This window comes from Rhinatrema bivittatum, chromosome 3 (assembly GCF_901001135.1).
Source record: "Rhinatrema bivittatum chromosome 3, aRhiBiv1.1, whole genome shotgun sequence".
NCBI classification, from domain to species: Eukaryota; Metazoa; Chordata; class Amphibia; order Gymnophiona; family Rhinatrematidae; genus Rhinatrema; species Rhinatrema bivittatum.
In genome coordinates this window covers 566301463-566325996 of record NC_042617.1, presented here as the reverse complement: position 1 = coordinate 566325996, position 24534 = coordinate 566301463, and the positions used below count along the sequence as shown (strand labels likewise).

The window sequence follows — 24534 nt, the reverse complement described above, 5'->3', positions numbered from 1 at the left end:
CTTCTGAAAACACAATTGTTCTCTCACAACTGGATCCAGGGGGTACAGTCCTGCCAAGACTCATCCCCCTTTAAAATTAGTTTCCAGGGCACCTCATTCAAGATCAATTAATTCCTGAATGGCCTCCATAATAGGGAAGAAACATGAGGCTTTATGCAAAGAAATGAAAATGGGATCTTTCATTGGCTCCGACATGGATTCAGCCCCAGGTACCTCCAGCATCTTCAATGTCTGGGAAATCAGAGCTGGTAAGTCATCTCTATGAAAGAACCACAACATAGTTCCCTACAGCTCCAATCCCGGAGGAATTTCCCCATCCTTCAGGGAGTAAGGATCGGCTTCATCATCGTGCCATCTGGGTCCCTTTTGGGAAGACTGGCTCAGGCGTACCCTGACACTTATTCGCAGCACCAGGTGTGCAGGTTTCACTGCCTGTGACCCTAACCTGTTAAGATTGGCCGGGGCTGAGGTCTGCGCCTGAAAAAAAAGACTGCAGTCCTTGAAAAAATTCTACCCAATTCTACCCAAGAAAAGGCAGATGGATCCATGCCAAAACCAGGGGTCACCTGTCTGTGCCCACTGAACTACCTTCCCCCACTGATGAACCAGTTAGGGGAGCTCCAAAGTCAGGCGACCCTTCTGTCAGCCCTTTTTTCTATTCCTGCACCAGACTGGAAAGAACCGGGATTAGTGAAATCAGACAGCGGCAATTCTCCCTGAGTCTCCAAATAGCACTGACACAAGCTCGAGGGAACTCCGGGATGAGATGCCCAAATACGACAAACAACATTGTGCCTTGTTAAGTGCAATCTGCTGGAGACGGAGAATACTGGTGGGCTGATGTCACTGCAGGGGTATAAATACCATGATGTCAGCTTTGCTCTGTCGCCATCTGGTGGTAGAGGTGCATAACCCCTGGTTTTGGATTCACCTGTCTAAATGATAAGAGATGGTAAGATTTACATGGCAGAATTTATATTGTTCTCAGTATGGTGGGTCCTGCTGTGGGCTTTTAACTTTGTTTAAAATTAGATCACCACAAAGTTTTATCTAGTCCTGGGTTTCCTACCTACATCCTAACACCCATTCTGGAATTTATAAGCCTGGCTTTCTTGACAGAAAAAGGGACTGCAAAGTTGAGCAAGCTTTAATATAGGAAATAATAAAACTGGATTTTATAAAAGAAAGCGACCTTTCAGAAAAGAAGGTAATTTTATAGCAGCACGCTTAGGGATAAAGTCTGCATGTAGAATTTGCTCGCAGACCTTAGCCCAGATTTTCAAAGTGGGCTTATACGCATCAATCTACTCTGAAAATTAGGGGTTTGATTGCTCAGTAGCCAGTGCAATGCAAGGCTAGATATATCTTTTAGATAAATTAAGTCATTGCAATTATTACATTTTCCTAAATCTTCATAACCCAACCAAAGCTTGTCCTATGAAAGAGGCCACATCCAAGGGGCTTCCTCTCACCCTGTCTTACAAAATATTGTTCAATCAGTTCAGCGCATAGAGGAATTTACTGCAGTTTTGTAGCTTTTCTGGTTTTGCGATCAAATCTCAGGGTTCTAGCAAAGGGTTATAAAACCCTGGGATGTCTGGATTGAACTTCATTTATCCACCGAGGATGGAGTGACTGCAGATTGTACAGCATGTGCACTGATTAATGCATCCTCTGAGAAATTACAGGTGCAAAGGTTGATAGTCAATAAAACAAATGGAAGGCTCTTGGAAGGCAGCTTGGTTGGAGCTGAGCAGAATTGAGCTGCTGCAGCTGCTGGCTGTGTTCCATGTTCTATACTCTGGATACAGCTCTCCTGGGGAAATCGCTTCTTTCTGCTTTTTATTATTGCAGTGTATGCCACCCCAACAACAACACATGGAACACAGCAATAGAGAATATGATAGCAGATTAAGACCGCCAGTCCAATATCCTTTCCAGTTATAGTACCACAGAGCCTACTAAGTCTCTGCTTTCAACTCAACTTCCCCTCAACTAAGGATCCCCTGTATTAATCCCAAGCACTCTTTAATTCTGTTACGGTTTTTGCCTCTACCTTCATCATGGGGAGTCAGTTCCATGCTTTGCCCTTTCTGTGAAGGAATATACTTCTGTCTAGCCACTCTTTATCATGATCTCTTTTTCTACAACATCCTTTCCCTTGAATAATGCTTGCTGTTTACATATTACTTACCCCTTGACATATTTCAATGTCTCTATCACACTTCCGTCCTTCTTCTCTATATCCTGATGCTCTTGAGTCTCATTTCATAGGGCTTTATGGTGAAGACTCTTAACTATTTCAGTAGCTCTTCTCTAGATTGCCTCTGCTCTCTCAAGGGTAGGCAACTTCAGTCCTGGAGTGCCAGAAACAACTCTGGTTTACAGGAAATCCACAATGAATACGCATGAGGTATATCTGCATGCATTCCCTCCACTGCATGCAAATATATCTCATGCATATTTATAATAGATGTCCTGGGACACTCCGGGACTGGCGTCGCCTACCCCTATTCTATATCCTTTTGGAGATACAGCCTCCAGAATGGGTGACAATACTTTAGAAGGCTCACTAATAATTTGTTAGAGAAGCAAGATCACCTCCATATATCTGTTGCTCATTAGGGGTGTGTGCAGCCAGAACATTTTTGTGTTGATTTTTCAGTTCATTTAGGGTTTGTTTGTTTTTTCATTCATTTTTTCTTTTTTGTTTAATTTTCATTTCTATTTAGAGTGCACTAAAAAAAAAATGAGAACAAATTAAATTCCTGTACATCCCTACTGCTTATAATTCTCTCTACGTAACCTAGCGTTCTTCTGGCTCTTGCCACCGCCTTATCAAGAGCACTTACGTGTTTTATTTCATTTCGTTTTCTCATTTCATTTGTGGTCTATTTTGCTGAATTTTCTGTGCTGGCCAGCTACGTTTAAGCACCAAACGAGAGGTGCAGAAAAGGTAGGCCTAAATCTAGGTATCAAAATGTGGCCAGCCAGGGTGGGCACTCAACCTACACCGATTCAAACTGACCCCCCATGTCATAAAGCAAACCGTGGACCACGCAAAGTTGTTTGTTTTGTTTTTAACAAACACAGCCAGTATTCCCAGTGAAAGGTGCTTAAATCCTGCATTGCAAAAGAAACATCGATTCTCTATAGTAGGCTTGGTACATTTATTTTTAAACAGAAAAGAACAGAACTCAATTTCCTCTTTTTTTTTCTCTCCCATGCAAAGTATTGTGGCAGCCATTTTTGTCCAATGGAAAGGGATCGCCTGCAGCTTGTTTGTCGACCCCCCCCCCTCTTTCCATTATTTTTCAGTATAAAGCTGTCAGTGACTCTCATTGCCATAGTATGGGATCTTCTCTTTGTATAACAACCATGCACTGAACAGACACCAAACCAGTGATAAAAAAATAGCAAGTTACACTAGTCAGCTGCTGAGTGCCATGCTTAATGACTGCAAAAAGTCACTGCAAGCAGCAACGGAGCGGATGAATTTTAAATCCACTTGTCTCCAGTTCCCATGTAAACACTTTTGCTTATGCTGACAAAGCTTATTTGCTGAACAACTGTTTTGACGCTGCCGCTCGGCTCTTTCCCACTTAAACAGTGCAGTGATCATCAAGCCACATGCAGCTCTTCAAAGTTCTCCGTCTGGCTCTTCTACAATTGCATAAAAAGGAAAACATGGGGCGACGATTCTTTGATTTAAGCCATTGGTAACGCAGGCCAGCAGAAAGCCAATGGCTGAGCACCACCAGGGCAGTGCTCAACACCCGGTGTAGAGGAAGGCAGTAACTCTGGAAGGGAACCAGTGTTATTTCCTAATTTGGAGCATGGCGCCCCATTCCTTCCTGGCTCCCTTCCCTGACGTTGCCCCTCCGGAGCGGCAGTGCTACGAGGGGGCCTCTTTTTCGTAGCACCGCCTGAGGTTCTGAGGCCTAGCTGGGAAAGAACCCAGCAAAGCATAAACAAACACAGCTATGGAGCTACACGAATAATTTTTCTAAAAAGCTGAGAGTGCTGTGCAAGCATGCCAAAAATACAATTAGCTAACAGAAAGCCAGCAGGCCAGCTTCTCTAAAAAGCTCACGTATGTTTAAAGATTCGGGTTTCCGTTGCACAGAGTCATCCCGAAAGCTTATAATCTTTAAACAAGTATTAGCCTTAAGAAGGTATCAACTCTGCCGGTTTTGTTTTTTTTTGACCGATTTTAATTTTTATCAATTTATTTTTCTTGTTAGATGTTCCATAGTACTATGTGCCAGCATTCAAGCAGTGCCATAACGCCACAGCTCAATTAGCTGGGTCGAAATGCTGCATAAGTGCTTGGCAGAGTCAGCAGATAAGACCATCTGTGTCCACATTTGGCCTCTCAATTTCCCAAGATGAGTTAGAGGTATTAAAAAAGATCAATCTTTGTGATGTACCAATGACATAACGCTTAACTTCAACGTTCTGCTACATCGAAAAGCCAAATACATTTTTTACCTTTCTTATCTGCTGCATTTTCTTCACGCAGGGTTGCATTTGCTGTCACCAAGCCGTTGCCTGCTCCAAGAACTGCCTGTTTCTCTTCAGTTGCGGGTTCTTCACTGATGGGTGCTGTATGGCCATTCGATGTTTCCAAGTTCGCTGATCTATCCTCATCTATAAAGCAGAGAATCAAACATTACATTCACACTTTCCTAAACTCTGCCACACTAATGCCTACAGTTTGTGCGCATGAAACATAGCAAGCAGGCCAGCAGGATCTCCTCCCGAGGGCAATGCAGAACTAGTCTCCCACAGCGCTGCAGATAATTTGCAGGCCTGAATAATGGGACAATGCAAAATCCTTTGCTGATTTAAGTGAGGAGATTAGTCTGTAAAAAAAGTGGCACACCCTCTTATCTTGCAGCAGGTACCATAAGCCTGACACATTTCAAGGAATGGAATTCAAAAAACACTGGGCCGAACCCAAAAGAATCCCTGGAGACAAGAGGATGGTAATGAAACATGGGGTAAACTGCACAGAACAGCAGTTCAGCCCGTAACAGAAGTGGTATGATTGCTTTGTCTTTCCAAGAATACATTAGGCTATCCTGTAAGGAGTGACAATTACAATCCTAAACAGCAAGTATTGGGATAACCTCCATTGGAATGGCAGCTGCAACCCAAACAAGCAAATATGGGGTAACCTGAGCAGAGTGGCACTTACAAACCTAAACAGTAGTGGTACAACAGCAGTGGGCATCAAAGAAGGCTAGAGAGAGTAAGGTTAAAAAAAACTCCAACTTCAACAAGCATATAAACAACAAGCTCACCTCCTCCCGAGCCGCGTCAGAAGAAAGAAGCCGCCAGGAAGCAGCAGGAAGGGGCGCTCCCTCCCCCCACAGGCGAGGGAAGGCAAACACCAGCGCCAGCCGTCCAGAACCAGCCCACCGATCACCCCTTTGCGCACCCACCACCACCGCTGAGGGAATAAGGCCCTGGCGGCAGAACCGGAGGTGCCTGCCCTCGGCACGCGCACGAAGGAGCACAATAAAGGAGCCTGCCCCTTTGTGCGCCCCTTCATGCATGCCTGAAGTGGAGCTGGTAGAGGCTTTTCTCTTTTGCCCTGTCTACACAAAGACAATGGAGAAATCACAATTTTAATAAATTATTGTGCAAATTTTTATTCACAAATATATAATCACAATATCATAAAAAATGAATGAATGTGAGTACGGGTGTGTTATTTTTATGATATTGTGATTATATATTTGTGAATAAAAATTTGCACAATAATTTATTAAAATTGTGATTTCTCTATGTGTAGATTAAACTTGATGTTTTGAGTAAATCAATTAGTTATAGACATCCCATTGTGTTACTTTACACAAAGACAATGGAGCAGAAACACCTCATCACGGCTAAGACAGGACAAGGCTTACATGGAAACCTTTGGAGATCCACAAAACCCAAACAGCAAACAAACACAACCCTAACCCACCCTACGAGAAAAACTCCTCAGCAGCTCACTGCCACCTAATGTTCACTCTGCTGCTTCTGAATGTGCAGTCTATCTAAAAAAAAAAACCCCACTAATAAATTATCTACTTGAAGATCTTAACCTGACCATCTTCTGCATCGCTGAAACCTGGCTGACCAACAATGATAATGTACTCATTAATCAAATTCAGCATTACAAATAGGATGTTTTTCACATCCCCAGGTCTAAGCATAAAGGTGGGGGGTTATTAATTATTAGTAAAAAAAAAAGAGCTTTAACTTATCCCATACAAATGATATTAAACCTCCCTATAAAGTGGAAATAACTTAAATCGCCACAAATAAATATCGGTGTGGTCTATTGCTCCCCCCCCCCCCCCGGGAATTCTTCAAAAAGACTGTTCACCTCTAATCGAAATATTCATAAAAGCGTTTCAATCACCCGAATCCACCCTCATAGTAGATGACTTTAATCTTTATGTTGATAGTACAAACAAATCCTCTGCATGTGAGACCTTCTTAGAAACAATGGAATCTATGGGATGGTCACAAATCGTAACTAAACCTACACATAAAGCAGGACATATCCTAGATCTTATATTCGCCAATCTCAACAGTTGTAGGATAAATACCTCCCACACTATTCTGCCATGGTCCGATCACCAATTACTAAAAGCAGTCACAAGCATCCTCAACCCAATAATAACAAACACAAACAACAATCAAACTTTCACCTTCAGAAAAAAAGATAGAACCAGAACTACTCGCTGATTCGATAAAAAATAAACTATGCGATTTCAATTTTGCTAATACCTCCGCATCACTTGACGCATGGGATATCATGGTGAATGAAATAGCAGACAACCTATGCCCAATCCAAACAAAAACAATCCAACCCGAACAAAGCTCCTCCAAACATAAGAAACTTTGGTACAATGAAGAACTATGCCACTACACAATTACTGAGAAAATCTGAGAAACTATGGCGGAAAAGCCAGACTTTAGAATCACTTAGAAAATACAAATCACTATTTTCTTGATATCATGTTTCAATCAACAAAGTGAAGAAAGAACACTACGCTAAACAGATCCACGGGGTAATTTTTAAAACTAAACTACTCTTCAACCTCATTAAACACCTAATCAAGGACCCATCCTACTCTACCTCAAGCTACATTGGCTTCTCTAAGACTGATTGTAATGAATATGCCAAACATTTATTAGAAAAATAACCAGACTAAAAACTCGCGTGTAAGTCCGGTGGCTTTCCTGGGGGGCATGTTGGGGGCGTATCGCGGCCGGCACGTCATCGGGGGCGTTCCCAGGAGCATGTCGGGGCGTGTCGCAGCCGGCGCATCATCAGGGGCGTTCCGGGGGTGTGGCCGCGGCCTCCGGACCAGCCCCCGGACCGGACCATGACACGCCGGTGGCCGGCCCAACCTGTGCAAGTTACGCCTGCTCTTGTACAACAAAGGTAGGGGGCGGGTTTAGATAGGGCTGGGGGGGTGGGTTAGGTAGGGGAAGGGAGGGGAAGGTGCGGGGGGGGTAGAAGGAAAGCTCCCTCCGAGGCCGCTCCGATTTCGGAGCGGCCTCGGAGGGAACAGAGGCAGGCTGCGTGGCTCAGCGCGTGCAGGCTGTCGATTTTGGGCAGCCTTGCGCGCCGACTCTGGATTTTAATGGATACACGCGGCTACGCGTGTATCCATTAAAATCCCGCGTACTCTTGTTCGCGCGGGCGCAGATTTATAAAATCTACCCCTATTAGTTTTTGCGAGTTTAGACACGCTTTTTCAAGGCACTGTTACCCCTTTCAGTATAAGGGTTAATAGAAGTGCATTGAAAACGCGCGGCCAAATGGGTGCTGTAAGGTGTGCTCGGCCGAGCGCACCATACTGAATCGGCCTGAAAGTGAGATGAACTCTGAAAGCAGGACTCTAACGAGAGGGCTGGAGAATGAGAACCAAGCTTTGGCAAACTAGATAGGAAACAAGACGGCCACTAGCAAGAAATGTGGGCCAAGAAGCTGGGAGGATTGACCAGATAGTCCTAGAGGCACACAGACTTGCTGGCAGGAGGCGAAAACTGCTTACTGGGACCTCATACCTACAGCTAAGTACATATAAACTCTTGCACTATAATTCGGACACTAGGATAGTACATTAGCAAAAATAATTAAAAAACAAATCAAATGCAGCCATGATCATAACTCCACATCAAGCTCCCTAGACAGAGGGCCGGATTTTCAAAAGGTCTGGTGACGTGCAGGGCTTTACAAAAGGGGTGGGGAGGGGCGGTCCGGGGGCGGGGCATGGCCAGAGGCCTCCACACGGCCGCCGGGCTGAGGATCGCACACCAGCAGTTGGCCGGCGCGCACAACTTACTTCAGCCCCAGGGCTGAAGTAAGTTTTGAAACAAAAAAAAAGAAAGCAACAAAGTTAAGGGGAAAAGGGTGGGGAAGATAGGGGGAGGTAAGTGAAGGGAAGGTGGGGTGGGGGGGGTAGGGATGTTCCCTCCCAGGCCGCTCTGATTTCAGAGCGGCCTGGGAGGGAACAGAGGAAGGCAGCGGGGCTTGGATAGGGCTCGGCATGCACCCTCTTGTGCGTGCCGACCCTGGATTTTATAACATGCGCGCATATGTTATATAATTGGACGTACATGTGCGCGCGCCAGGTAGCGCGCGCATATGTTGGCTGCGCGCGTATGTTTTAAAATCCAGCCCAGATTGTATTGGAAGAGAATATATATATATATATCTGAAAGCGCCTAAATTCATACACATATAATGTATGCAGTGCCCCACATGTTTGTCACCTCTGTTGTATATATAGATAATCAACTAGTTTAAAACATCAGCAGTTTGATATACACATGTCCTCCATAAATGGAAAATTAGGGACAAGCCATATGGACCATATTAGGAACCAATGCAATCTGTGCTTCTTCAGTAAAGGAACCAAACTATACCAACTTCTTGCACAGGTGCTGGACCGCTCTATTGATATTTAGCTACTGAATGTACCACCATACGTAAAATAGAAGATGTATGCCTTTTCTACTACCAGAGTATCAAAACGTGGCAAATAAAATATTTTTAAGCAGAACAGAAAGAATAGCTATTTTCAGACATGTTTTTTAATTAACTGTTTTTGTTTTTATGAATGTATTTACTGTCATTATTTGACTAATATTTATGATCGTTTTTAACCACTGTGTTTGTAGATTGTAACCCTCTTAGAACTGTAGATAGGCAGGGTATAAATTTCTTAACTAAATAAATAAGCTCAGAACCATGCACATTGCTATTTTAAGGATTGTAGAGAGCACAGATGCTTGAATGCACATGGGATGCTCCAGTTGTTGAAAATTAGAATTTTAGCTCCTGGAGATTTACAAACTTAGGGGCCAATGCAAATCAGTGCGCTCAGCCAAGTGCACTGTTTAACCCGTGGTTGGATGCACGTCCACATCCCCTTATTCCATTAGGGGATCAGTGCGTTCACAACGCGCCACGAAACTAATAGCCCTCATCACATGCAAATGCAAGTTGATAGGGCTATTAGTTATTCATCCCACGTGCAAAAATAAAATGTGCGCCAGACCCGCACATATTTACGTGGCGATATTAAGTCGGAGGAACCAAACGTTTAAAAAGTTTAAAAAAAAAAAAGTGCCGGTGGTCAAGTTAGGGAAATAGATGCTCGGTTAATGAGCGGCCATTTTCCTAATCCGTGTCTATGCACAGGTTAGGAAAACGAGCACTTGTAAAATTGAGCGTCCGCTTTCCTAACCCGCTTTCCTAACCCGCTTTCCTAACCCATGGACGCGAACCCTCAATGTGCATGGTTCTGGAACTGCGCGACCCCTCAATGTGCATAGTTCTGGAACTGCCCTGAGCTGGTTCAATTCATAGATAATTCATTGAAAATAGATAATTGAAGGTCAAACTTGGAAACTGTATATCAGACCCCCTCAAAACTACCAGAGGAGTTCCCCAAGGCTCATCCCTATCCTCCACCTTGTTCAACATTTATATGTTACCAGTCTGTCAGCTCCTAACTGACCTAGGCTTCACTCATTTCATTTATGCGGATGATGTCCAAATTCTTTTCCCTGTAACGGACTCCCTCCCTAATGCTTTAAAAAAGTGGGACAATTGCCTTGCATCAATCAACTCCCTCCTCACGACTCTCAATCTTGCCCTCAACACGTCAAAAACCAAGCTCCTTCTTATATCACACAATTCAACAAGCAACTCCATTGCTAACACAATCGCTAACCCCAATGCATCACAATTCTCTCAAAATGCACGAAACCTGGGAGTCATCATAGATAATCAGCTCAACACAACCACCAAAGAATGTTTTTACAACCTTCATGTACTCAAGAAACTCCGACCCCTATTCTACTACAATGACTTCCGAGCCGTTCTCCAAGCTCTCATCTTCTCATAAACAGACTACTGTAACTGCCTCCTGCTAGGCCTACCCAACTCATTCATCAAACCACTCCAAATGCTACAGAACACTGCAGCCAGAAACATCACCAATACATGTAAAATTGACCACATCACTCCCATCCTAAGAGACCTCCACTGGCTCTCAATCTCATTCAGAATCCTTTACAAAAGTCTCACCATCATTCACAAAACCCTTTTCAACCATGACTTCAACTGGATGAATAATTCTCTTTTTTTCACTCCTCTAACAGACCCACCAGATCCGCCTACAAAGGGACCATACATACACCTCCTTCCAAATTCCCACACCTTGGCTCCACAAAAGATCGGGCGCTCTCCATTGCAGGACCCACAATTTGGAACTCAATGCCTCCCACTCTACGACTAGAACCAAACACATATATTCAAAAAATGATTAAAGACCTGGCTTTTCCAACAGGCATTCAACTAGCTCCCCAGCTTTTCTCCATGTATACTGTATGCCCGCTTTCCTAGCCACCTGCCACTGCCCCACACTACTTAATATATTGATAAATGACTTGTAAATAGTTCCTTCACTGTCTGTTTCATCTGTATTATTTATCAGCTTTAGTTCTAGGTTAATTTACTAATTCCTCTATCCCTTCAAACTTGCATATTACATTCACATCTCAGAGTTGTTGCTCCCTGTTTTATGTAACTGATTTCTCTGTTCCCCCCTGTTCGATGTAAACTGGTATGATGTCCCTGACGAATGTCGGTAAAGAAAATCCTTAAATAAATGTTGCGGTCTCCACCGCTTCCCCTCTTTTTGCTGAACTCAGAGCTCATCTCCGATGCCGGGAACGCCGCTTCCGCGGCTCTGCTGGGCCTGTGGGGCGTCCGCCATTACTGGGTCATCTCACTGCTGCCACACGCGCGCGAGGACGCGCATTATGGACGTACGGTCACCGGAAGTCTGGCCCCGCCTGGGCTAACAACGCCACGCCCCAAGCCTGATTTAACCGGCGTTCATCTGCCTTCTCATTGCCTTGCAACGAGGGTCGCTACTGTTAGTAGTTCTTAGTTGCGTTTCTGCTGTTCTGCTTTCCCGGTTGACCTCAGCTCGTTCCTGACTCCGCTTCTGCCTGCCGCCTGCCACTGACCTCAGCTCGTTCCTGACTCCGCTTCTGCCTGCCGCCTGCCACTGACCTCAGCTCGTTCCTGACTCCGCTTCTGCCTGCCGCCTGCCATTGACCTCAGCTCGTTCCTGACTCCGCTCCTGCCTGCCGCCTGCCACTGACCTCAGCTTGTGCCAGACTCCGCTCCTGCTTGCCGCCAGCCTCCGATCTTGGCCTGCACCTGAGACTGCATCGACTGGCTGTCAGCCTGACTCGGGTTTGTCTTCCTTACTCTCTGCCCAGTCTGGCTCTTTGCACGCTACTGACCCCGGTCCTGCCTTCAGCAGGTCACAGCCTACGTTCCACTACAGACTCTGTTCCTGTTACCTGTCTGCTCCGCTCCGCGGCATACTACAGATCCTGGGCCTGCTCTCTACTGCTTATTCAGCAGGCTACAGACTCTATCTACTGCCCCGCTCTCGCCGGGCCTTCCTGTTCCCTGCTGCTGGACTTTGTGGATTACTCTTGCCTAGGCCTTCTCTATAGAGACTGTTACTGTGCTCCTAAGTCCCAAGGTTCTAGGACCCTACGGGCTCCTCCTGAGGGGTTCCTGGTTCCCGGGTGAAGACCTGTGCCTGTGGCTCCGCCTCCCGAGCTACTCTAACCAGAGTAGTTCGGTTCAAGGGTTCACACCTGGACTGCAGCTTCCCAGACTGCAACAATAAATAAATAAAATATTGCATCGCGCACCCAGGGGAGGTGCCCGGGCGAGCGTTAGAAAAGCGGGCGCTTAATGCCGCTTTCGGGGCATTTTTATTGCATCTGCCCCTTCATTTTAAATCTGAAAGCAGAGGCACCCTGGAGACAGGAGGTTTGGGGAAGATGTGTAACTGGTGACTAACACATCAAAGATTGCCCTCTTAGTAGAAAGGAAGAGAGGAACAAAGGCCTTCACCATTCCCTTTGGACTTTGGCAGGCTGCCTTTCCTGCTGTCCTGCAGATAAGTCTATTAGTCATCAAGACAAAATGGGGACACTTTAATCTCAGACAAAGTGGAAATGTGCCCAGATGTCTGTCTATATTGTTTTCTGCACTAGCAAGGGATTCTCAAGTGGTCCCAGAATGAACAAAGCTTCAGGTAAAGGCACAAAATCTTTGTAACACCAGAACGACTGGATGGAAACTAAAGACTTGGAGTGCCTGGATCTACTCTAGTAAACCGTCTGGCTGCCGCCTAGAGCTATTATTTTGAATTGGGAGAAAGAGAGAAAGAAAGAAAACCCTGTGCATGGAGAAATCTACAAGGTAAGCAGATCCACTTTGAGAGCTGAAAGGAAAGTGATAATTTCAGGACTACAGAAAAGTTACAGGTGCAGTCGCTCTTTGCTTTCTGTGACTGTCGTTAACTCCAGAACCAGTCAGCATTCAAAATCTATTTATTATGTATTTATTTATAGAGAGGTCGATATTCAAAAGAGCTCAGCTCCTAAATTTAGGTACCCAAGGGGGGGATATTTTCTAAACGTTTATCGCGTGCGTTAGGGCCTTTTCGCGTGCAATAGGATGCAAATATGCTGGAGGGGAGGAGTCGGGGCGGGGAGGGGGAGGAGTCGGCCACGGCACCGCTGCCGGCGGTAATGTGAGGGACATTTATCGCCGGCAGTAGTACGGCGAATAGCACCACCTTTTACGGTGGCACTATTGCCGGCAAAAATCGCACCGCCATGGTGCGAACGGCTGCGGCCTTTCGCAGGCCTGCCCCACCTTTGCCCCCCCCCCGCCCCCTTTTTCGCTGGATTCATCATTCTGCGAAGAATGATGAATCCAGCCCCAAATTTGGTGCCTTTTTCAGCCAAATTTAGGGGCATATGTTTCCAGCTAAAAACTCAGATAAAATTAAGATCCCAAATTTAGACCTGCTATTCATTCACATATAGTTAGGCTCCTAAATTAGTTGCCTAGTTCTGAAAATCAGTGCTAAGCCCCTAAATTTGCTTCCCTGCCCTAACTTCGCTCCTGTTGCTACCCACTATTTGAAGCCTAAATGTAGACACTTCACCTTAGTAAATTTTCAAGCGAGTCAATTTAGAAGCCTAACTCCAAAGGTTAGGAGCCTAAATCCTTTGAATATTAATAGGTGACTTTATATAAATTAGTAGGCGACATAAAAATAATCACTTCTGTAGGCTAGGTAGCAAGCAAGAAGAAATAAAACAGGAAAAATATATTAATAACAATTAAAAGCATGACACAAATAAAACTCTGAAACAAGACAAATAACTATTCTGATAATTCATAACAGAAGAAAAAAATAAAATAAAAGAGAAATCTAATAAACTAACTGCAAATAAAACAGAAAGAACCAGATTTTAGAAAATTTGCCTCAGACACTTTAAATTATTACTACCTATCTCTTCTAAAGCACTACTTGACAGATATAGCATTGTACAGAAACACATAGGAAACAGGCCCTGATAAGAACATAAGAAATTGCCATGCTGGGTCAGACCAAGGGTCCATCAAGCCCAGCATCCTGTTTCCAACAGAGGCCAAACCAGGCCACAAGAAACTGGCAATTACCCAAACACTAAGAAGATCCCATGCTACTGATGCAATTAACAGCAGTGGCTATTCCCTAAGTAAACTTGATTTATAGCAGTTAATAGACTTCCCTTCCAAGAACTTATCCAAACCTTTTTTGAACCCAGCTAACTAACTGCACTAACCACATCCTCTGGCAACAAATTCCAGAACTTAATTGTGCGTTGAGTGAAAAAGAATTTTCTCCGATTAGTCTTAAAATGCTACTTACTAACTTCATGGAATGCCCCCTAGTCCTTCTATTATTCGAAAGTGTAAATAACCGAGTCACATCTACTCGTTCAAGACCTCTCATGATCTTAAAGACCTCTATCATATCCCCCCTCAGCCGTCTCTTCTCCAAGGTGAACAGCCCTAACCTCTTCAGCCTTTCCTCATAGGGGAGCTGTTCCATCCCCTTTATCATTTTGGTTGCCCTTCTTTGTACCTTCTCCATTGCAACTATATCTTTTTGAGATGCGGCAACCAGAATTATATACAGAATTCAAGGCACGGTCTCACCATGAAGCGATATAGAGGCATTATGACATTTTCTGTTTTATTACCCGTTCCCTTCCTAATAATTCCTAACATTCTGTTTGCTTTTTTGACTGTCACAGCACAGTGAGCCGACGATTTTAAAGTATTATCCACTATGATGCCTAGATCTCTTTCCTGGGTGGTAGCTCCTAATATGGAACCTAACATCGTGTAACTACAGCAAGGGTTATTTTTCCCTATATGCAACACCTTGCACTTGTCCATTGTTCTTCTTAAACCAGCAGATATCACAAATAAAATCTGCCCCAGCTCTTAGGAACATACCCAGTTCAAAAACCAATTTCTCATGCACCTTGAAGAAATCGAGCAAGGAAACGCTGCAGTTCCCTGGGCTCCTGAAAGATTTTTCTTCCGCAAGATACTCTCAGAAATCCTCTTCCCTCACTGCAGCTCGATACAGTAACATTCAGTTGAAGTTTTCTCGTCTGTAACGAGCTCCCTGCGCACAATTCGGACGTGTAAGGCAAATCAGCGATACAGTTTCCAGTTTCGCGCCACCAGCAGTTTGGGCTCCACCAGCAGCCCTGCGGCCTCTCAGCTGGCGGCATTGGCCTCCCCCGGCGGTCCTGCGGCCTCCTGCCATCTTCTGCTGTGGCAGGTTGGACTCCGCCGGGTGGCCCCACAGCCTGCTCCCTCTTTTGCTATTGGATCTGGAGGGAGGCATCTACTAGCGTCTTATTGCCTGGCTCACTGGGCGATTGCCCGATTGGCCTGCCCCCACTCTCTAAAAATAATTTCTCCTTTGTTGTCTGGGCATTTCGTTTTTGTGATTGAGTTGGTCTTTGTCTCTCTCTTCAGTCTTCTCCATTCCTTCTCTCCTCCTGTCTTCTTCCCTTCCTTCTCTACATCTTTCTCAGATATTGATCCTTCCATTTCATCTTTTTCTCCATTTATCTGTTCTTCACCTTTCTATCCATTCATAATTAAATTTCAACCCTCTTCTCCTCTCTATAACCTTCCAGTTCTCATGCTCCTCCCTCTTTTCACCTCTCACCTACCAGTTTTCCATCTCCCAACGCACCTCTAGTCCTGCTATTCCCAGCATCCTATTCCCTCTTGTCTTTCACCCATTCCCTAGGTTCCCATTTCCATCACCCTCTGTACTCACCCTATCCTCATCTACCGTCCTGTGCTCTCATCTCCTCACCAGACCCTCACCTGCTCTTTCCCTGGCCTCTAGCCCATTCTTCTGTTTCTTACTCTCTACCGGAATGCTCTTTCACCACCTTCCCAGCCTGATTCTCACCATCTATCAATCCTTTCAGAGACCCCTCCACAGCCTCCCAGTCCTTTTCTTGTGCCTTTCACAAGTTCTTCAGTCCTCCAGACCATTCGGGCTACCTCTCAACCCTTCCATACCCTTCAGGCCTTTTTTCTTACCCTCATCTTAGACGTTCACTCATATTACCCCCCCCCCCAACCAATCTAACACCCCCCCCACTAGCAACCACCCAATTGCCAAGTCCCCACTGCCCCCCAACTCTGTCAGAGTTCCATCACTTAATGCTGCCCCCAATACACAAGTCCATGCTCTCCCCGTGTCTGCTCTTCTCCTGCTCTCCCTGAGTCCCCAAATCCCATTCTTCCCATGAGGTTAAAAATGCAATACTTGAAATCACAAAACAGATACAATATCAAGGCAGAATTCTTCACTATTGAGGAAGATACGAAGGCTTAAAGGAGAAAATTAAAACACTGGAAAAAGCTGCATGTGAAAAAGATGACAAAATTGAGGACTTGGAAAATCGTTCAAGGTACAGTAATCTGCACTTTGTGGGCATTTCCGAAAACACTGCAGAGTGTCTCAGTTACGATCCCTCTATGCTTTGAATGTTAATATATACCAATAATAAGACCACTGGTCTCAAGTTAAAATGTTATAAGTTATAATGCACTAACTATAATGTACCCTAGCCTTAAGTTCTTTTATGCCCTCAATGTTATAAAGTTAAATGTTACAATGTAAAAATAATAAGACACCCTAGTCTTATTATTTCATTAGTTATAATGTAAACCAATGTGATATATTCCAATGAATGTATATAAAAACAAACAAACAAATAAATAAATAATAAATTGACTGGGTTGTTTAAAATACTCCAGATGGAAATTTGTTGCTATGGTCATTTGTTGCTGTGTGGTACAAAATAGCCCTGCCTACAGCCATGATCACTTCAGGCTAGCAATATCTTGTAGCTTGGCTATTCATATGAGACGGGTACACGAAGACCTTTTGTGAAAAAAAGGACTGAAATATACATCCAATCAGGGAGAGACACTTGTTCCCAATTACATTTTCAGTGGGCTGAGAAAATTATAAAAGAGCACTCTCTATAATGCAATCCTTGAAGGAGAAGAAGAAGAAGATCAATGAGAAGGCAACGATGCTGCATTTAGTCTCCCTGCTTACCTGACCTAGCCCATCAGGATGATTGGGAATAAGAGTCAATGCAGAGAGGAAAGACAGGAATTTACAATTGCACGATATAACTAGATTACCCTTAAAGATCCTTAGATAATATTATGATAGAAGCTTCTTATACAGTATATATATTATGTAAACTGCCATTAATAATAAGATAATGTTTATTCACTGCTTGTCATCTGTTATCAAGTTTAACAATAGATTGTCTGATGTCTAAAACAATGATAATGCTTCTAAATTTTTTAATCAGAATAAATCAAAAGTGTTATATGTTTTATATGCAAAGTTAGAAGTGGCTTCTTTTATTATGCTAAAATTCCCCGAAACACATGGAGCAGCCCAAGAGAAGTAATTGCTAAACTTTTAAGCTATGCCAACCAGACAATAATTTTGCAAGCATATTAGAAGAAAAAAAAAAAAAAGAAAATATCAACAAAACAGAGTGCTGATCTTCCAGGATTTCTTAGTCAAGAGCAGGGAGTTTGTACCCGTCTTCTGCAAGTGCTGGAGACTATGAATGAGGCGAAAACATTTCTTTCAGAGCTTCAGAAATCAGGAAAGTACAAACAGGATGAAAAGTGCAAGAGGCGTTGAATTGTACAAGCTAGGTAGAGTGCAATTGTTTCTTTCATCCATTCAAACAGCATAAAACCTTCAGTGATGTCAACTTTGCTGTTCGTACCTCCTCCTGTGTATGTAAAACCTCCCCCCTCCAAACCCCACACCAAGTTAAAAGTGCCCCCCCCCCCTTCCAGTGGAATAAACAGTTAAGTTACATGTTGGTCTCTACAGAGGCAGGCGCGCTCTCTCTCTCTCGCTCAAACCTTTCTGCTGTAATGCGCCTGCGGTGAATTACCTATGCGATTTGGGAATAGGGAAATTAGCCTTTTTTTTTTTTATCGCGGGCGCTATTTCTGCTATAAATGTAGCATTTTGATAAATCTAGGGGTCAGTTTGTCCCTGAGGCAATGGAGGGTGAAGTAACTTGCCCAAGTTCAGAAGGAGTAGCAGTGGGATTCGCACCCTGGCTTCCCTTGTTGTCGCCTGCTGCTCTGTCCACTAAGCTAACTCCTCAATAAAAGAACTCAGGCCACGAGAACAAATGATTTGATCTTGATAAATGGGGGAGGCATCTGAATGTCTCATTAACAGGCTTCTGGCCCTCACTGATGGATGGAAGTGGTAAGGGGCTATTTGGCCCTATGAGGATTTTGGGTGTGGTTTACGTTTGCTGGGTTTCTGCAGAGGTTACGGGGAAGGACTGGTCTGATGTAAGGGGTGCCTCCTGCAATAGGCTTAAAAACACAGGATGGTATGGTATATATGGAGGCTGCTGCTTGAAATGAGACACAGCAGACCTTCAGAGTGTAATAATTTAAACATATTCTTACATTTTTCTGAAGATGTATGGGATAAGGATCCACATTAAGGGGCAGATTTTCAAAGGGGTACGCGCGTAACGCCTGAAAAGCTGCCCCTTCCACCACCCCCCCCGGCGGCACGTGCAAGCTCCGGGACGCGTGTAAGTCCCGGGGCTTTCCTGGGGGCGTGTCGGGGGGCGTGTCACGGCCGGCGCGTCATCGGGGGCATTCTGGGGTGCAGCCGGGCATGGACACAGCCTCTGGACCGGAACATGGCGCGCCAGCGCGCGCAAGGTACGCCTGCCTTTGGCAGGCGTAACTTTTGAAATAAAGGTGGGGGGGGGGGAATTAGTTAGGGCCAGGGGGCGGGTTAATTAGGGGCAGGAAAGGGAAGGCGGGGGCGTCGGAAAGAAAGTTCCCTCCGAGGCCGCTCCATTTCGGAGCAGCCTCGAAGGCAGGCTGTGTGGCTTGGTGCACGCAGGCTGCCGATTTTGCACAGCCTTGCATGCGCCGACCCCGGATTTTCTTTTAAAATCCGGTGTACTTTAGTTTGCACCGGTTGCGCGAACAAAAGTATGTGTGCTTACTTTCTAAAAATCTGCCCTGGAATGTTGCTTGATTAGCCAATCAAAGAGAAATAGTGCTAATGCGTTGGAACAGACTAAAATTTCATATAGCATTCTTGCAAGAAGCATACACGTTAGATATATTTAACTAAAATGGAAGTGGATAGCACAGGTGGTTTCTACAAAGGGAACCACAAAAAGCCAAACTGATAAACAAAAGTGTCTTTTCAGAGTGAAAAGTCCACTGTAGACCTTGCTATGCCATTGTATTAGTGAAGTTATTTGGCAAATTAATTATTCTGGCATCTATCTACATCCCAAATTAAAATAAGCACTTTTGTTTTACAACATCGGTTGCTCAAATTTTATCTGTGGGACCAGCAATTGTTTTGATATGGAGGGAGAGGACAGGCAATGTAATAGTAAACTGAGGTCTATAAGGGAACATCAAGGGATTCAATTTTAGTGTGAAAATCTCAAAATGTTAGAACTTTAATTATTATGCTAGGGTGCATGGAACAGAACCACAAACTGATTTTGCATGGCTATCAGAAGCTTTATTTTCTAGGCTTTCTATGGCTAACAGAGAAGCTTTGGTGATCTCCGATCACTGTCCACTTTCTTGTGTATTAGGCACAAGCATGAGAAGATGGGATGGCAAGTTGTTGGAGAATGTCCCCTTGATTAAGGAAGGACAAGACATTCAAGCTCTTTCTAGAAGGGAAATGGCAACAACATGACTTCATGAGCAGCATTAAAGTAATCCAATATTTTGGGAGACTGCTAAAGCTGTTATTAGTGGAGAAATTGCCAACTGTATTACAGCAAAAACATGAGAAAAGGATATAATTAAACCAGGAAAGTTACTTAACATATACAAAAAAAAAAAAAGATGTCTAGCAGAGAGTCAGCATGTGGTAAAGATAATATTATTCACAGAAGTCACACACAAAAGCAGTAAATAATTTACTAAAGCCCATGCATTGCACTCTTTGAAATACAAGTTCCTTTTATACAGAAACAAAACATAATGTTGGCAAATTTAGTCAGAACACAAAACAGATCTAAATTTATATCAGTTATGAAAGATAAAATAAAGAGAACTCCAAAATTCACCATCAATAATCTGTGGCATTTTAAGGCAATTTTATAAGGAGCTGTATACAGCAGAAACTGATAATGTAGAAGGTAGGAATCTTTTTACGGCTAATTTACAGGTTCTAAAATTGTCACAGGTGGAATCAGAAGTAATCAATGCACCAAGAAATGTCTAAGGTTATTATAGAATCACCCAGATTCAGGTCATATGGAGCTGATAGTCTCTAGATGTTAGTTTCTATAAGGAGGGTAAATTTTATAGAAGCCCGTGTAGGGCTGAATTCTGCATGCAGAAAGTGTGCTTAGAATTCGGCCCAGATTTTCACCTGCTTTAAAAGTCTGCTTTTACCTGCTTTAAAAGTCTGCTTTAAAAGTCTGCTTTAAAAATCAGCGAGTGTACACAGCGCCCAGTGCGGCCTATGCACGCACACTGATGCCTGCTTAGGAGTGGGGGGCGGGGATATGTGTACATGGACATTTATGCGCATGCTTCGAAAGCTGAAAATATACACATAAACGGTTGCCCCGCCCCCAACTCCGCCCCCCATGAACACCTCTTTCCAGTACGCGATAAAGGACATATGAAATCGCTTCTGCGCGCACTTTTACATGCACAATCCCCCCGGGCTGTTTTTCTAAAAGCCCATTTATCTGCCCATACAGTGATACAGGCCCTTTAAAATGTTAAATGTCCAGGTTTTGGACAGTTAAGAGAACGTTTTTGAAGAAATGGCTAAAATGGGTCAGATACCAGATACACTAAAAAAAAAAATTCAACTCTTACAGTAATAACCAAAGCAGGGAAGAGATTTTACAAATCTGGGTTCATAGACACCTACATCATTATTAAACCAGGACAGACTTCTTGCCAAAAGACTGAAATATGAAATGCAAATTTTATATCGCCACAGGACATCAAGACTACAGAGGTGGACTCCTTATATCGGTGGAAGCATGGGCAAAGAGCAAGATTGTTGAAACACTGCTTATAGGATCTGAACCGAGAATGCTTTCAGTAGTCTCCAGCTCATTTTTAAAGTGTGCACATTCAAGCAATGGAGTTCTTGGTCCAATTTACAATCACATCAACGTTCTATACTCTAATCCAACAGCTCAAGTTTATGCTAATGGATTTCTTTCGGAGCCATTTGCACTGAATATGGGTTGACCCTGTTTGACACTTATTTATTTCAACTTTAGAACCCTTAATTCTTAAGTTGGAACAAGAAGTTAAAATCACTGGCATTAATTGGTAATAAATCACTGACAATTTTTCTTTTTGCAATTCTAAGACATCTTTGCCAGTTGCTTTGACAGTATTTGAGAATGACAGTCGTTTTTCAGATCTTAAACTGAATTTGGAAAAATCAGAAACTTTGGATATATTATGGGAAAACTGGAAGTGAAATGGGTTAATTTTCCATTAAAGTGGGTGGTAGATAGTAGTATCAGGTATTTGGGATTAAGGAGCCACATGGATCCAGTGATGTGGTATACTTGTAATGTTTACCCCATCATTCACGATTTTAAATTGAAGTTACAAAACTGGATACAATTTCCACTGACACCACAAGGTAGAATTGCTCTTATTAAGATGATTCTGTCTCCTAGACTGTCGTATGTTTTGCAAATGCTCCCATTGATTTTACTTTAAACAAATATATGCATAATAAATATTATTTATGGAAAGATAAGAGGCCAAGATTGCCAATTTGAAAGCTGATGGTGCCCAGAGATGATGATGTGGGATTTCCCAGTTTTAAACATTACAGCATAGCATGCTTATTGAGATTTAGGGGTGACTGGTTAACCAATCAGCCTCTCCAGTAAGCCAGATATATATTTTACATGCTGGAAATGATGAGTTGCCACAAGAGTTTTTACTATCTACGCTAGTCAAATCTGCAAGATATATGTGGACATTTTCAAGGAACTTGATGAAGTGTCACACGACAAATTGAAAAGTTCTGCCATTATTTGGTGACTTATTGTTTCAGCCTGAATACATATATCTGGTGTTTAGAAGGTTTGAGGCATTACAAACTAAAATAATCAAAGACTTTCTGATAAAAAAAAAACACAGGGTGCCTACAGTCATTTGATTATTGTTTAATGGAGTTAAGGTTTCCAAAAGAAAGAATTCTTTGCATATCTTCAAATTAGAAACTGTCGGGCGGATTTTAAAAGCCCTGCTCGCGTAAATCCAACCGGATTTTTCGCGAGCAGGGCCTTGCGCGCCGGCGCGCCTATTTTCCATAGGCCGCCGGCACGCGCAGAACCCCGGGACGCGCGTAGGTCCCGGGGTTTTTGGAAGGGGGCGTGTCGGGGCGGGGCCGAACGATGCGGCATTTTGGGGGCGGGACGCGGCGTTTCGGGGGCGGGCCCGGGGGCGTGGTTTCAGGCCTGGGCGTTCCGGGGGCATGGCTGCGCCCTCCGGAACCGCCCCCGGGTCGGGTCTCGGCGCGCCAGCAGCCCGCTGGCGCGCGTGGATTTACATCTCCCTCCGGGAGGCGTAAATCCATCGATAAAGGTAGGGGGGGTGTTTAGATAGGTCCGGGGGGGTGGGTTAGGGAGGGGATGGTGAGGGGAGGGCGAAAGAGAGTTCCCTCCGAGGCCGCTCCGATTTTGGAGCGGCCTCGGAGGGAACGGAGACAGGCTGTGCGGCTCGGTGCGCGCCGGCTGCCCAAAATCGGCAGCCTTGCGCGCGCCGATCCAGGATTTTAGAAGATACGCGCGGCTACGCGCGTATCTTATAAAATCCAGCGTACTTTTGTTTGCGCCTGGTGCGCGAACAAAAGTACGCGAACGCGCTTTTTTTTAAAAATCTACCCCTGTATCTTTACAAGGTTTAAACTTAATGAGGTCCATATTCAGAAGCATTCAATTAACTCAGAAGTTAGTCGACTAAATGAATGCTCGGACATATATCCAGCTAAATTCTAGCCAACTAAGGTAAGGCTGTACAGGGGAGGGAAGGGGTTAACTGAGAGAAGCTGAGTCAGCCAGCTAAATTATCTAGGTCTAACGTTGCTATGCATATAGTGACTGAATATGGACCTCAAAGTATGTAAATACACCTCTCCAGTCTTTTGGAATTTAATATAAATATATAAAACTAACAGAAGCTCACAATTGTGTCTCTATAAGTTTCTGAATATGCTTAAAACATACACAATCTTCACACTATTAGCATATGTACGGAAAAAGGATTTAAATGTAGAGAAGAAGGAAGGGGATATGTACAACTTTAATTCAGTAGTCTAAAAGGTTACTGAAAATGTGGGTTTGCGAGAGCTTCAGTTGAGAATTAGGCATAAAACAGTCCTCAACCATTCTAGGCATTTAAGTCTGATATAGCAGGGTCTGGAAAATTCCTAAAATGTAAAGAAGATAATGCTACTCTAATTCGTTGCCCATGAGAAATGATTTGGGAAGGTGTTTGTAGAGAACCCTATAGGATTGTCCCAGTGTGAGAGGGGAACAGGAGAAGTGATATTATTGGGTTTTAGCTCCCCCATGTGGGAAACTAAAATGGTAGTAACCCTAGAGTATATAAACCCATACCACCATTTTAAGGTGTGGACTTTTCAGTTATTACTGGTAGGGGCAGCATGTCACTATGCTGGCTCGTTTGGTTATTTTCCTTAGAAAAGGGTCTCTAAGAATAAGAACCATTCAGGGAAAGTAGAAAGGATACCTTTGACTAACCTTACCATGTCTTTTGGGAACCTTTTGGTTTTGGAAATGGAAGTTTTGTCCACCCTTCTTCTTCTGTTTTGGGTTACCCCTATTTAAGGTCTTATTTTATCAACATGCCTGAGTACTCTAAGGCTTAGGTGCTCAATGTTTGCCATCCAAGAGAAGTGGCATCTGTCATCCAGAGAGAACCAATAGACTATTTGCTAGTCCATTGCCTGGGGAGGAAAGGAATATGGAGGAGGAACGCGTCTGGTGTAAATCACAACCGCATCATCAAGATGTTGAAGGAAAGATAAGAAGGTACCAACCAGATATCAATTATGGAAGTACAGAGGAGAAGGAGTACTTTGTGAGACAACTGGACAAAAGGTATGAGAAATGGGACTTTATAGTAGTACATCAAAAAACTGGGAAAATTCATTCTATACACCAAATTCTGGGAGGAAGCTCCAAAACTACCTCATTAATTGGAATGGAATAAGAATAAGGAAAAATCAATTGTCATCAGTAACAGAATAAGTTAATGGGAAGCTTAGATTCACAAATTTATTAGAGGTTCTGAAGCTGTAAAGAACCGGAACTTGTAATGATATCATTTCATCAACTTTCCATGCTTAATCTAGAGTTATATTCCAACTTGCATTATGGCATTTTCATATGCATTAAGGCAGAGAGGAAAAGGGAGAGGAGAGAGAGAGCACCTCTGAGGGTGGCACCACAGTAAGCAGCTATTTA

The 24534-nt window shown here is 43.7% G+C and overlaps 1 protein-coding gene across 5 annotated transcripts in view; it reads right to left on the bottom strand.

The window, feature by feature from the left end:
* Window positions 1-24534, bottom strand: part of PHACTR2 (phosphatase and actin regulator 2) — a 323702-nt gene that overhangs the window by 82702 nt on the left and 216466 nt on the right. For all 5 annotated transcript variants that reach the window (XM_029596521.1, XM_029596522.1, XM_029596519.1 and 2 more), the window contains one exon: window positions 4492-4650. In XM_029596521.1, the coding sequence (XP_029452381.1) occupies window positions 4492-4650 (159 nt within the window). The remainder of the gene's footprint in view (window positions 1-4491; window positions 4651-24534) is intronic.